The sequence below is a fragment of the Ammodytes marinus genome (genome assembly GCF_949987685.1).
Source record: "Ammodytes marinus genome assembly, chromosome: 13".
In the NCBI taxonomy this organism is placed as follows: Eukaryota; Metazoa; Chordata; class Actinopteri; order Uranoscopiformes; family Ammodytidae; genus Ammodytes; species Ammodytes marinus.
In genome coordinates, this window is record NC_137217.1 from 3,435,693 (window position 1) to 3,450,251 (window position 14,559).

Genomic DNA, 14,559 nt, shown 5'->3' on the forward strand with positions numbered 1-14,559 from the left:
AAATATATCACTAACTGATATCTTCCTACACGTTTCAATATTCAAGCTATTATTATTATCTGTTTGTTTTTTAGAAGTCTACGAAAACTCCAAATCTTGCCAAAGGTGAGAAAACAAATTCTTGTTTTGTGGTTTGTGGAGTGGTTGAGCCCTATACAGCATTTATACACTTAAACGCACAGAATGGAAACCATGTTAACAATACTAATAATATCCATACTACCAACAACACCGGGCAGTGTATATCTGTGTGCTGGCTTTTTAGTTTTAGTTCTATAAGAAAACATGTATAAGTTCTACTGCTGTACATCTGTAAAGAAGTGAATATGAACTGATAGCTAACCATATAGTTCCCTCTTCTCTCAGTTTGCCTGGATGATTCCCTGGATGACATTGGAGGGGCAGACAGGAGAAAGGTAGCAGCAGGATCCCCTGACAGAGGTAACACACACAGTGGGTTGGGTTAAGACCAGAGGGGCAACTGTATAACAGAGATCAGATCAAACAGCAGTCAATATGCAATACCAACCTTGGTCATGAGCAGACTGCATACTGTAGATAGATATCATGAAAGATCCTTGTCTACTAAAATTCTGTTGATAACATAACATGGTTTTTGCAAAATACATTTAGGAGGAAGAATTTCTCCTGTCGAGGAAGTGCTACCTGCTTCAAGTGCACAGTAGTGATATATAGAACTATATCTGTCTTAAAGGTGGAGTCAGTCATTCTGGAGAACGCTTGTTGTCAATATCAGTGACTATCTCCTCACTATGCGCTGACAAAAAAATAATCCAGTGTTAAACGAACGGGCATGTTGCTAGCTACGGTAGGCCCCCATTGTTTACATACCAGATTACAGAGCATAGGCTGTGTATTAACTAAAGAAGCACCAAAATCTTCTGCAACCAAAAATATTCGGCCGAAAATAGCCTTAAAAAAACACATACAGTGTCTCATTTACATGGGAGTTTGAGATTTACTGTTCACACACATTCCGTTTCCATTCATACACCGATAGCAGCAGCCACCACACAGGGGGAAAGCTAACTATCAAGAGCAACTTGGGGTTCAGTGTCTTACCCAGGGACACTTGGACATGTGGCGGGGAGACGGGGGATCGAACCACCGACCCTGCAACCCAGTGGACGCTCTACCCATTTTGACACACGTTTGAATCACAACCAGCGTGGAGTGAGGCACTTGTGCTTTATAAATGCAGTAAACATGAACGACTGTGGGAGCATTTTTGCAGACGCTGTTCTGCTGAAACATTTGTTTTTATCACTTGAAATCAAGACACCGTGAACAGCAGACCAAGTACGAGAAAGACTGGGCGGTCAACACATGTTCTAGTCAGGCCGACTCAGAAGCCCTGCAACGCCAATGGACTTGATCCACGATATAAAGATCATTAAAGACATACTGTACTTCACCGGTGAAAATATGAAAGTGTATTGAACTCTGAGATCCTATGGAGTATAAATGTGCAAACATTTTAGAAATCGGTTCATCCTAGCCTGAGAAAAGGCAGAAAGAGTCTAACACTACATTTTCCCATGTGTGACATCACACATGGGAAAATGTAGGGTTAGGATTAACAGGACAGTTGGGCCAAGGAAAGACTGAGGGAAGAAAAACCTCATTCATTATATTATAATAGAGATTTTATAATGATAGAACTCCGGTTACGTATGGGTGAAGTATTCCTTTTAAGAAAAGCAGCACACACCAGCAATGATCCAGGCTGATTTAGATTTGGGAAAGGCTCTTGGTAATGGAGAGGGTCACTGGATAAACTGAATAAAGGGTCTACAGATGAGCTGCACACACACACACTCTGTCTGATGGGATCCTCCAATACCCTTTTCACACCAAAATGAACAGGTCAACGCAGGGTTTATAGAATTAGGTAATTGCCCACTTTCACACTGCAAGCAGACCCAGGTTAGCCTGGAAATCCAGACCCATATATAGAACTATAGAGGGTCTGGCCACGATCAATAGACCTTTCCAACTAAAGGGGAGGCACCTACACGCGCATTTCAAATGCCACTGCACGCAATTGGATAGCACTACGACCAATCAGAGCAATGAACAAGATGACATTAAGCCCCGTTGGTTAACTGGTCGGCAAAACAGAACATTAGCTTACTTGCTAATGGAATATTTGAGTGCTGTCTTCCAAATCGCTAAGTGTCGAGGCGAAAGTCGTCTCAAACTCGAACAACATTCCCACAGCCATCTCTGTTTACTATCACGGCTTCGGTGGCGCGCTGTCGTCACCCGGTTACGTCCGCCCCACAGCGCCATACATAGGGCTCTGGTCCGCCCATATCAGAAAGAACGATTTGATTGGTAGCGCAGGATTTCTTGACATATTTAATGAGCTTCAATGGAGAATGTCCAGACCAACAGGCGCAGCAAATTTAATTTGCCATCGCCTAGCGGCAGGTCTGGATTTCCAGGCTAGACCCAGGTCTGATCTCCACCAGTGCAGCGCAGTGAAGACAGAGAGACAGACAGAGAGAGAAAGGGATACACAGAGAGAGAGAGAGTAATATATTTCAAAGTTTTAATTTTTAACTTGAAGTGTTTTTTTTAACTGACCTTATTAGCCTGCCTTATAGCTGATCCCCTGTCTAGGCCGAGAGACGTTTTTGTTCTCGCGCCTAGTTGGCATGACGCAGTTGAACGACGCAAATGCCAGGCAGAAGACAAGCTGGACAAATAAATGGCTGGATTACAATATAAAATTTTTTACTAATGTATTTATGTAAAGTATATTGTGCTTAGGTAGTGTCTGCTGGAATGTTAAAACAACGTGATTGGTTGAAGTTTCCCCATGACATCATTTCAATGTCATCTTGCTTGTTGTTTATTGCTTCAGGCCAGTGGTATGTGCAGAGCGGAGCCTCAGAGATGGAGGCTCTGCATGAGGCTTACAGACAGGTCCATGTGGTAGGAGATTCAGAGGACCATGATGATTCTCCTTCAGCGGTGACCAGAGCTGTGTCCCCTCAACATGTCACACAGTCACTTCAGCCCAACGACACCAACGAGTCAGGTCAGACACTTCCCCTGCGTTCCCAATCACATACTCTTTCTTTTTTCTATTCTACATACTACATCTGATGATAAAAATAATCTAGTTAGCATGCAGTATGCTACAATTGGGACATACTTTTACTAATTTTTTTCATAATAACATGGCGCCTTGATCTTGCCTCTTGCTTTATATCCGTCGCATCCCCGTTTGTTTTCATATGGAGGCTTCGTCAATGTGATGTCACTTCACGTGCGCACTGGATTAGGTCAGAATCGCCCAAATATGATGCTGGAATCGCGACATCCTAAATCTTTTTCTACCATACTAAATAGTTGAAAGTATGCGATTCGGAACGCAGGGTCAATTACTCCGTCTGTCTTATGTCTGTATTAAAGATGGGCTAAGCAATTATTTTTGTCAAAATCAGTGAATATCTCCTCACAATCTGCTTCTTGTCCATACCGCACTGAACATCCATTGTTAATAAACAGCCTAGGCTCTGTAAATGGTCATAATTAGTCAACAAACATTCTCCGGATTCGCTAACCCCACCCTTTAATTCACTGCTCTAACTGGAGGGATGATCTATCTACAATAACTGCATAGACTTTTAAATCTCTATTTCAAAGATTGGATGTATCATAAATGTTATGTATGGTCTGGTTCCATTGGGTTTCATCTTAAAAAGGCAGCCATCCTTGTTCCCGAACATGGTAGAAAACCAGTGTCTCCTTTACAGCTGTCAGTATTAAACAATGCATCATACTCTAGTGCAGTGGTTCTCAATTATTTTCTGTCATGCCCCTTCCTAAGGGACAGCAATTTTTTCGCGCCCCCCCTCTGAATTGAAATACTATTGAGAACCTGCTAATATTTATTTATTTATCTGTACAAAACCACTGTATGAGTTGCTGGCACGAGCATTCTACATACAATCACCTTATTATCAAAATAGATTAATAAAATTAGCTCAGATAACGTCTGTAACAACTTAAAACAATTTCCAAGTTCAGTTTATTAACTCAATTTGTAAAATTAAACAAGACTGCTCAGTCTGTGTGAATCTTAAAACAGAGAATCAAAAGCAAATGATTTACTGAGGTTTGCATTTCATTCAAAACATGTTTTTAAACTTGAGAAGCACTGCTCTAGTGATACCTTCAAGTTTGAATAAGATGACATAGTTTGCAATGTCAGGTTCAGACACAGGTTCAGTGTTACATGGCAAATCCTTTAAAAATAGCATCTCCAAGTGGGACACATCCACTGCTATCAGATGTTGACAAATGCCAATATCCCAACAGGACTGAGATAAATGTAATAATGTTTTTGTTTCCCGGTGTGTCCAGAGCTACCCACTGCAGAGGAGTTGATGAGAGCCATTCGACCAGAGGAGGACCATCTGAGAGGCTTCAGCCTGCAGCCTGTCAGGTTTGGACTCAACACAACTTCCCTGCAGGGATTCAAACAGATGACATGTTATCATGGTCATTCATTGTTTGCTTGGATTTGTTCTTAATGTCTCTACCACATAGATCCGGCTGGTTATTTGATCATTCATTCATTTCACTTTGATTCAGACACATGTCATGATCCCAGTATTATACTGGGTTTCAGTGTTAACACGTTCATGGGGATTAGTTAAAGTCTAATCATAGCGCCTTCATGTTTTCCTACTTCTACCAGTTTGACAGCCCTAAGTATTATACAATCATAAATCTACATCTGCCAAAATAAAACAATACTGCCGTTGAAATAATATTTCTACTTTGCTTATCTATCAGATTTATTTTAAGATGAATTGGAACCATTTAGGGAGCTGAAACACTGATTAATATAATCTTATTAGAATATAATGAACATTGATATCATAACAAAATAATATCATTTTCCTCTGGTTGCTTTCAGTGCAGTGACAGGTTAAAGAGATATCTTTAGGGTTCAATACTTGATGAAAGTCTGAAAGCAAAACAGATTGTCTAACGTGGTTTTCTGTTTCCATGTTGGGACATACAGCACTGCAGATCAGGAACATTCCTCCCATGTCTTGGACAAGACTCTCCCAGAGGTGACTGCTCCAGAGTCCCAGCTGAAGGAGGCTGCAGGCTCTCCTGACACGCACACACATGACCTGACCTGGAGCATCAGACAGGAGGTAGACAGGCTGATGCAGGAGCACAACAAACAGTCCTCCCAGCCTGGCAAAGCTCAGAAGCAACAGGTGAGGCAGACCAACACAGCAAAAGCTAAGCTGTGTAGCCTGTTGTCACTGATACAAAGTGGGCTGTTTATCTGCTGGCTTCAGCTCTAATGCCTCGTTTCCACTGAGCAGTTCGGTTTGGTACGGAACTGTGACCCTAGATATGGCCATGGCCGTAAATGGCGCCAGCTGAGTAGGATTTATCTCTCGCACTGAAATGATGCTTCTGTCGACCAATCAACAGACTGCATTGTGTAGCTCCATTCCTTTGGGACCCTTTGGGATGGCTTTGTACTCCAATGAAAGGATGACAAAAATAGGTGTGGCACAGCTCGCTTATTTCGGCACCCTTTCCAACGTTGACAGTGGAAACAAACAAATGCATGCAGTTCCGAACCGAAGCGCTCAGTGGAGGGTTGACAGGATAGCTTCAAAGGATCAAAGATATTTCAATCAGAATTATGTATTTAATTGTTTGCACATGTCCCATTCATATTTCATTAATGAAAGCACTAACTTGAGCATACATACAGTTGCAATAAAACGTGTTCAACAACCATTACAAATTAGGTTTATTTGCTAAATGTACAAACTTTAACACGTGGTTTCTCCAAATCCAACAGAAAAAGCCAGTCTCATGATTCAACCCCTTCATGACAGGTGTTAGTAGAGCACCCTCAAATGTGATGCATAGCCTGTCACCAGCCTCTGGCATTGCTGAGGAATCTTAGCCCAGTCCTCATGGGCAATGGCATGGGTTCAGGCACGTTTCTTACATGCAGTCAAATGTCACAGTCAAGCACTTTATGTATTACATCTCAAGCACACCTGATGCCACTAATGGAACCCTGGTGTGATTGTGAAATGTGCTCTTCTATGGGATTCTACAGTATAAAGGGGTTGAAGGATTCTAAGGGCGCACTCACCCCGGAATTCCACTGGCTGCGGGTGCGGTGTCCAACGGTTTTGCTCCGTGCGCTCACGTCCGGCAATACCCACCGGCTCCGTTTTCAAAGCAGGCACGGCCAGCTCCGCTGAACAGCTGGAGTCGCGAGAACGAGGAGTTCCCGCGGTAATAAAAGTGACGGGCGATCGCTCTTGATAATATGATTCTCCTATATGGTATTTACACAACAACGAACGCACGGAAGGTTATTATTCCCATCCGAACGAGTAAAAGAACAGTGGACATGCTTGTATGTGTCTCTGTTTTGAGAATGTCACCTGCAGTGAACACCGAGTGTCTTATTTTGAAAATTAACCGGAGGTTTTATTGTTTTGTCGGCGCTTGTGTTCCTGTCTATCTCGATGTGTTCTGTGCTAAATTGATGCGGTGAGCTCAGGCATCCGGCAGAAATAGAAGCACTGCGTATTTCACCGGAGAGCTGGAGCAGCAGCGGAGCAGAGAGACGGCGCAGCGGCCGTGGTGGAAACTCACCCACTGACTGCTCTTAATTCTATTTTTGTTTCTGCCGTGCTGGAGCGGAGAAGGACCGGAGACGCAGCCGGTGGAATTCGGCCTTTACACTAGGCAAGTGTGCCTGTTCTGTGCTCCAGTACGATTGCCCCCCCTCCCCACTCCCCCGCTGGCCCGTGGTCACACTGCTCCCAAAGGCCGTGGCCTGGGCACGAATTCTCCTTCATACTTACGTCATCACCAAGCGTCCTCGCTGCCAGAGTTAGTAGAACAACAATGGAGAACAACAACACAGAGAACAATACTGCTGCCTCTCGCTTTTTTTTTGCCACACATGGAACGTCTCAACTGCTCCTACTGCTGCAGCGCTGCTTCTAAGGACGTCATCCAGCTCACGTTGCGTATCCGTGCGCGTGTCATCTTATTATCATCTGTACCGTGCCCGGGCACACCTCTCCCAAGTGTGCCGTGGCCAAGGAAGTGTTCAGTGCTGTAATACGGATGGCGTGCTCACACTAGCCAAACGTTCTAGACTTCAGGATGCAAATGAGCTCGGGCACGGAACAGATGGCCTAGTGTGAGCGCGCCCTGAGACTCCAATAGTCATTAGAAGTGGCATTGTGTGTTGGTTTTGGAGAAACTACTTTTGATGTTAGTTATTTTGAGTTATTTGAAATGTTCTTGTTTTATTTCTTTATTGCAACCATCTTAAAGTTTGTACATTTTGCCAATAAACCTACTTTGCAATGGGGGTTGAATAAGTGCTATTGCTGTATTTATAAAGACAGTCTATCTTAAGACATTTACAGAAAAGATATAATAAAAAGAATATTCAGATGGACTAGTTGTGCAGTGCATAATCTTCAGTAACCAGAAGACACAAACCAAATATCTTAAGTGGAAAATGTCTCCACCACTAATAATAATAATAATAATAATAATGATAATGATAATGATAATAATAACAATATTTGTAATAATAAACAGTTTTTTAATCCTGAGTTTTTTCTGTACATTTGTCCCCCAGGGCTTCCCTGGCTCCACCCCTTCTCAGCCCCGTCCCTCCCCAGGGAGCAGAGGCCGTGTGTCTGCAGGGCCGGGCAGGAGAGCAGCAGTGAGCTCCAGGCCAGCAGCACTGAGGGGAGCCAAAACACAGTCTACTGTCCCCCGCGCCGTGCTGCAGCCACCACAACAAGACACATTCACTAAGAGCCCAGAGAAAGAGGACTCCACAGGTTATTATGAGTGGCTCTCACATTCACTATATCACTGACACCAATAGTTCAGCATCTTTATCTCTCTGACGGTAAATGATGCCATTATACAAATGCTACCAAAGTCAGATGCATTTTTATATATACACTACAGCTCTTGAAAAAATTAAGAGACCAGTCTGGATTTTCTTAATGACAATATTTTGGGGGAATTACCGTACTTTTCGGTGTGTGTTTGTGTGTTGGCAGGTGAGAGGCTGAGCAGTGAGCTGGTGTCTTCTGTCCAGTCTCTAGTGTGTGTCCTCCAGCAGCAGGTGGACACCAGCCGTCTCCAGGGCCACACACACACTCTCCAGAGCTCGCTGACACAGCAGCTTCCTCACAACAATGTAAGAACAGACTTGTAGTTCTGACTACAATTAAGAACCCAACGGAAAGATCTTCTGGAGTGTCTTGGTACTGCTTTTAAAATGTATTGTACAAACGCTGTTCAAAGAGGCATTTTAGCTGTCAGTGTAATGCAGTGAGGCATCACACTTTCTTTTTGCAATATTTTTGTTTTTTTTATCACCAGACCTACTTTTGTTAGGTTCATCTCCACAATCCATAATCTCTGTGTCAAAGGGGCCAGTGTGTCTGTTAGATGATCTACTATTGTTTGTGTGTGTGTGTGTGTGTGTGTGTGTTTGTGTGTGTGTGTGTGTGTGTGTGTGTGTGTGTGTGTGTGTGTGTGTGTGTGTGTGTGTGTGTGTGTGTGTGTGTGTGTGTGTGTGTGTGTGTGTGTGTGTGTGTGTGTGTGTGTGTGTGTGTGTGTGTGTGTGTGTGTGTGTGTGTGTGTGTGTGCGTGCGTGTGTGTGTGTTAGCTGCAGAGGGAGGAGGTCTCTCAGCTGAGAGTGCAGCTGTCTCAGAGAGACAGAGAGCTTCAGGTGATGAAGGATGAAGCAGAGGAGCTCAGACAGAACAACTATCTACTGCAGAGCAAGGTGACCCACACATGAACAATCACACTCATACATCCAGTTAGACTGCAGCTATGGTGCTATCATGTTACTGTAAGTGGGATGGTGTACTTCATCTGCCCATTAATCAGGCCAATGATTGGATTTTCTATTTTAATTTTTTGTTTAACCCTTATTTAACCAGGTTAAGTTCCATTGATATTAACGGTTCAGTAAGCGGAATGGTCAGTTTAGCTAACTTCCTGTCAGTGACTGCAGTTAGCAGTCCTCTCCCTCGTCCCCACGTCACAACATTAATGCACTGCGGTCTTCAAGCAGCAAGTTATCTAGCATCATCTCAGATTCGTAAGTGTGATAAAACATGATATAAACCATCAAAACAGACATTGGGAAGGATTTTTACCTGCTCCGCCATTGTAGGCCCATACACATGCACCCCTCTGTTGCTCTGCGCGTGCACCGGCAGTGAGACAGGTGTCGGTTTGTAGCGTTCTTTCTTCTGATTGGTTATCAGTAGTGGGATCCCGAAAAGTTTATTTGCCATTTACATGCAGAGCGAGTGACTGAGAGATCGGCTTTATGAAACGTGCACACTATACAAGTGATCACTGTATAAATAAAGAGCGATTTAAAGGTGAAGTGAGCGGTTAATTTATGTTAATATAAGTGTTAAATCGCTCTTTATTCATACAGTGATCACTTACATAATGTGCGCGTTTCATAAAGCCGATCTCTCAGTCAGCTGCTTTGCATGTAATCAGCAAATAAACTTATTGAAGTATCACAACATTTTTATCCAATCAGAAGAGAGAACGCTACAAACCGACACTCGTCTCACTCATATATACTATATACACTCCATGGTCTCACTGCCAGTGCACGCCAGAGCAACAGATGGGTGAATGTGTATGCGTCTACAATGGCGGAGCAGGTAAAAATCCTTCCCAATGTCTGTTTTGATAGTTTTTATCATGTTTTATCACACTTATGGATCTGAGATTATGCTAGATAACTTGCTGCTTGAAGACCACAGTGCATTAATGTGGTGACGTAGGGACGAGGGAGGGGACTGCTAACTGCAGTAACTGACAGGAAGTTAGCTAAAAGAACCATTCCGCTTACAGCACCTTTAACACTTGTATTAACATAAATAAATCGCTTACTTCACCTTTAAGAATCTCTTTTCCAAGGTAGACCTGGCCGAGACAGGCAGCAGCAACATGTCCAGACAACACAAAGGACAATATACATGCCACAGGGTTCCCATGGTCATGTCCTTCATTGAAAAGTTAGGACATTTCAAAAAACTTTGGAATGAACTGAATGTTGTGGAGAAGTTTTGAATGTACACATTTTTGTGTGGTGTTTAATCATTGATAGCTTTTGCTACTGACTATATAACACATGGCTAACGTGAGAAGCAGCACTACTACGACTACTACTGTAATATTCTACCAGGAAGAACATCTATTGCATGATGTCCGGTCCGCCCTGGGAGAGGGATCCCCTCCTCTGTCTCTCTCCATGAGATTTCTCATTTCTTTCCCGGTAAAGGGTTTTTGACTGGGAGTTGTTTCTCAGTGGAGCTAAGGATCTAAGTGCAGAGTGGGTCATATTGTAAGGACTGTGTACCCGGGATCACACTGGCTGTGTGTGTGTTGTGTTGCAGCATGGCATCAGTTTTGCCCCGTGCGCCCACGTCTGTCAACACTCACCGGCTCTGTTATCAAAGCGGGCATGGCCAACGCGAGTCGCAAAACCTAGGAGTTTCTGCGGTGATTAAAAGTGACGGGCGATCGCGCTTGATAATATGATTCTTTATATGTGGTATTTACACAACATCAAACGCACTGAAGGTTATTGTTCCCATCAGAACGAGTAAAAGAACAGTGGACATGCTTGTATGTGTCTCTGTTTTGAGATTGTTACCTGCAGTGAACACCGGGTGTCTTATTCTGAAACTGTACAGGATGTTTTATTGTTTTGTCGGCGTCTGTGTTCCTGTCTCTCTCGATGTGTTCTGTGCTATATTGATGCAGCGAGCTTTGGCATCCCAGAAATAGAAGCTGTGTGTATATCATCTGAGCTGTGCAGAGGAACTAGTGGAAGTGAACACACTGACTAAAGTCAAAGCTCTCAGCTCTGCTGCTGTGGAGGAGCTGAGAAGAACAGGCATCTGGTGGGATTCAGCTTTGAAGCCCACTGAGGCACATTTCTGATGTTGGGCCATGCAAATAAAACTGATTCAATTTAAGTAAGATTATGCAAATTGGGTAAACTATCATGGAGAAGGTTTGAGCAGTAGCAGCTTGTATTAAATGTGCTGTGTTTCCCTCCCTCTCCAGCTGAGGAGTGCAGAAGAGGCCAGCCAGAAGAAGCTGTGGGCCCAGGCCTCTGACTCTGCTACAGAGGACAGGCTCACACACATGGACAAGGAGCTCAAAGAACAGGAGATCCTCATCAAAGGCTACCAGCAGGTCTGTTGGCATTCTCTCTTTATGGGACAGTGTTCCAATGTGGCCTCTTACTTTGCTCTCCATATCATTCATGCTACATTGACACCACGACAGTTTTGCTAAAAGCGGAAACGTTTTTCCTTTTTAAGTTTTTAAAAACTTTTGCATTTAGACAACAGTTTTTGAACGCGCTCCACAAGCTCCCACATCCGTCAAAGGAACCTTAATGGCTGTAGTACACATGCAAGGCCAGTAGTTGGCGGTGGATCGTTGTAGTAGAAAGCCCTTCCGGTGCAATTTGCCGTAAGTAAACTATCTTCTGATCACAGTAATGGTGCAGCAAATCTCCACTTTGTTGGAGGAGTGTTAATGATCTTATCATGAATAACAACACAAACACAGCTTGGTAATCCGCTACTCCATTAAGGTTGTCTTCTAACTCACGTTTGGGTATTTGATATTATATTTCTATATATATTATACTTAGGGTATATATATATTTCTGTTAGTGTGAGAGGCTAAGTGTGGAGTGGAGCCGTCATCGCTATCAAAGGGAACTGCTTTGCTATTTACACACTGATGCTTTTAAAAAAATACCAGTTTGGAACCTGGTTTGAAAAGTTTACATTTTCAGTCACCCCAAAAAGCTGTTGTCGTGTAAATGAACGGCCCCAAGTGTAAGAATACTTTTGTGTTTCTGTTGAAAACTGTGTGAACAGGCCCTCAATCGGCCTTCCACACGACTGTTCAACTGTTGTTTGAGAAATGAGGGCTTTAGAAAAATATTTTAGAGAAAACTTTTTAGGCTGGGATACAGGTTGTGTTTCATTATTTGCACAATAAAAACAACAACAAAACAATAGGCAACACAAATAAAACATATTAAAAAAAATACAATTTTTTTTTCAGTTTGGATAGGTGAACTATCAAACAATGCAATGGGGAAACCGATGAGTTGATATCCATGTTGCTTTGCTGTTTAACTGATGTTCTTTTACAGGAGAATGAGAAAATCTATCTGCAGATGAAGGCTCAGCAGGCCCAGAGTAAATCTAATGAAGAGGCCATGTTTAATGAGAACCAGAGGCTGCTGAAGGAGCTAGCTTCAATAAGGTGGGTTCAGTTAAATGTCTGCTCACCTAATTGTAGTCACACAGTGCAATTTGTGCTTGTGAATGTGTTCCAATAGTTAGCCTCATAGCATAATTGCCTAAATCATATTTACTCTACTCTACTTTTACTCTACATCTACTCTATTCTACATCTACTTTACCTTACTCTATAACCCTTAACATATGATTTAGGCAATTATGCTATTAGGCTAATGAAATGTAGATGTAGAATAGAGTAGATGTAGAGTTAAAGTAGAGTAGAGTAAATATGATTTAGGCAATTATGCTATGATGGTAACGAAATAATGAATGTCCCTATGATATTTTTTTTCACATCATTTTTCTACCATTTCAGAAATATGTGTTGTTCAATGTTGTTTTTCATTTGGTCATTTTCCCCAGGGAGCCATTGAATAGAAGCTCCAGGACTGTGGACAACATCTTTCTAACGGATCAAACTCAAAGCATGACACACCTGTTGGCTCAAATAAACACATTTCAGGTATTCAGGTATTGATCAAAATCACTGAAACACTGTCGGATGCATATTCTGTTTGACCTCCCAGTATCTAAGCAGGCTTTGTGTGTGTGTGTGTGCAGAGGAAAGAGGCCAAGCTGTCTTCAGAGCTCCACAGACTGAAGCAGGAGAAGCAGGCTCTGGAGGTGGACCTTCAGCTCATGAAGAAAGACAGAGACCTGGCCAAGGCTCAGGCCATGTCCGCCTCAGGTGAAACTACACCATTTACATTGAAAAAACCGTTGAAAACTTCCATATAGGGTGAACATTTGTAATGTATAGATATCATCATGAAACTTTGCCAGTGGATTACTTATTTTGCATCAAAATAATGATTTGTTGAATTACAATTGTTTTCAGAAATGTTTGAATAAATATGCAAATTGGGCAATATCTTACGAAATATGCATATCATTGAATATGTCTGAAAACCAAAAATCTAAAAGTTAGACAAAGCCAGAGTTAAAATCTTTATTTCATTTTTGCAAAACATTTTTAAAGATATTTTTGGGCATTTTTATGCTTTATTGATAGTGTAGAGACAGAGTTGAAATGGGGCAGAGAGGGGAGTGACATGCAGGGAACGACCGCAGGCTGGAATCGAACCCGGGTCCGCTGCTGGCCGAGGCCCATGGGGGGGACGCCCTACCAACTGAGCTAAGGGCGCCCCCCAATTTTTGCAACATTTTTGTGTCCAAAGTTTTTACAGAAAGTTTTTTGAATGAAGCCTCTTTACATGTTATACATCAAAAAACACTATATACAGGATTTAAAAATGCATTTTTTAGCATGTTTTTATGAACAGCACGTATCATAAATCAGACAATGAACCGTGTGCATTGTGAATGTGTCAGGTGACACCAGTGTGGAGCTGCGTGTGTTGGAGGAGAGGCACAGAGAGGAGGTGTCTGCCCTGAAGAAGAAGCTGCAGTGGTTTGCTGAGAACCAGGAGCTGCTGGACAGAGATGCAGACAGACAGAGGGCTGCAGCCGCTCACATACACACACTGCAACAACAGGTACACCTCTGTTCACTCTTTACACTCACTTAACACTGAGATCTAGGAGCTCATTATTGGTCACACCGGATCACCACTACCTTAAAGGTTCATTAAGCGGAATGGTCAGTTTAGCTAAGTTCCTGTCAGTGACTGCAGTTAGCAGTCAAAATAAATTAAAACAACAAATAAAAAAAAATCATTAAAAGCCAGCACATTGTTGAATCTCAATGCTGCATTACTTTGTAGCTTTATTCAAACTGTGAGCGCTGTCTACTTTTGGACTAGACAGTAGGCCTACAGTTGACTCTTGTTCACTCACCTCACTTGACGAGTTTACAATTAGCGTAAGAAAAGCTGGTCCTCCATTGAAGAAGCAGCAACAAAACTTAGCTATGTGCCAAGCTTGCAGAAGGCGGCAAGCCTTTCTCTGAAAAGTGTATGAGGGAGACAACAAAGGTCAGTTTGAAAATGTTATGTGGCACTAACTTTCCGTGTGGAAGTCATTGATATAAAACTGTGTGCTAAGCATTTAATGTTTCACAAATTGCCCAATTTGTGGCCCTTTGCTCACATTTTCTTAGTCAGGACGGCTCTCGAGGGGAAAAAAGGTGCCCACCCCTGTGAACATGGTAAAT

At 42.6% G+C, this 14,559-nt stretch overlaps 1 protein-coding gene across 2 annotated transcripts in view; it reads left to right on the forward strand.

The window, feature by feature from the left end:
* The window catches only part of cep162 (centrosomal protein 162), a 41,380-nt gene that overhangs the window by 16,354 nt on the left and 10,467 nt on the right, over window positions 1–14,559 (forward strand). Inside the window, exons 8-20 of one of the 2 annotated variants that reach the window (XM_080039285.1) lie at window positions 75–105; window positions 367–441; window positions 2,891–3,067; window positions 4,399–4,480; window positions 5,066–5,270; window positions 7,694–7,901; window positions 8,130–8,269; window positions 8,744–8,863; window positions 11,185–11,316; window positions 12,296–12,408; window positions 12,810–12,909; window positions 13,008–13,134; window positions 13,779–13,942. In XM_080039285.1, coding sequence (XP_079895411.1) covers window positions 75–105; window positions 367–441; window positions 2,891–3,067; window positions 4,399–4,480; window positions 5,066–5,270; window positions 7,694–7,901; window positions 8,130–8,269; window positions 8,744–8,863; window positions 11,185–11,316; window positions 12,296–12,408; window positions 12,810–12,909; window positions 13,008–13,134; window positions 13,779–13,942 — 1,674 coding nt within the window. The remainder of the gene's footprint in view (window positions 1–74; window positions 106–366; window positions 442–2,890; window positions 3,068–4,398; window positions 4,481–5,065; window positions 5,271–7,693; window positions 7,902–8,129; window positions 8,270–8,743; window positions 8,864–11,184; window positions 11,317–12,295; window positions 12,409–12,809; window positions 12,910–13,007; window positions 13,135–13,778; window positions 13,943–14,559) is intronic. The other variant, XM_080039286.1, reaches the window with a different exon arrangement.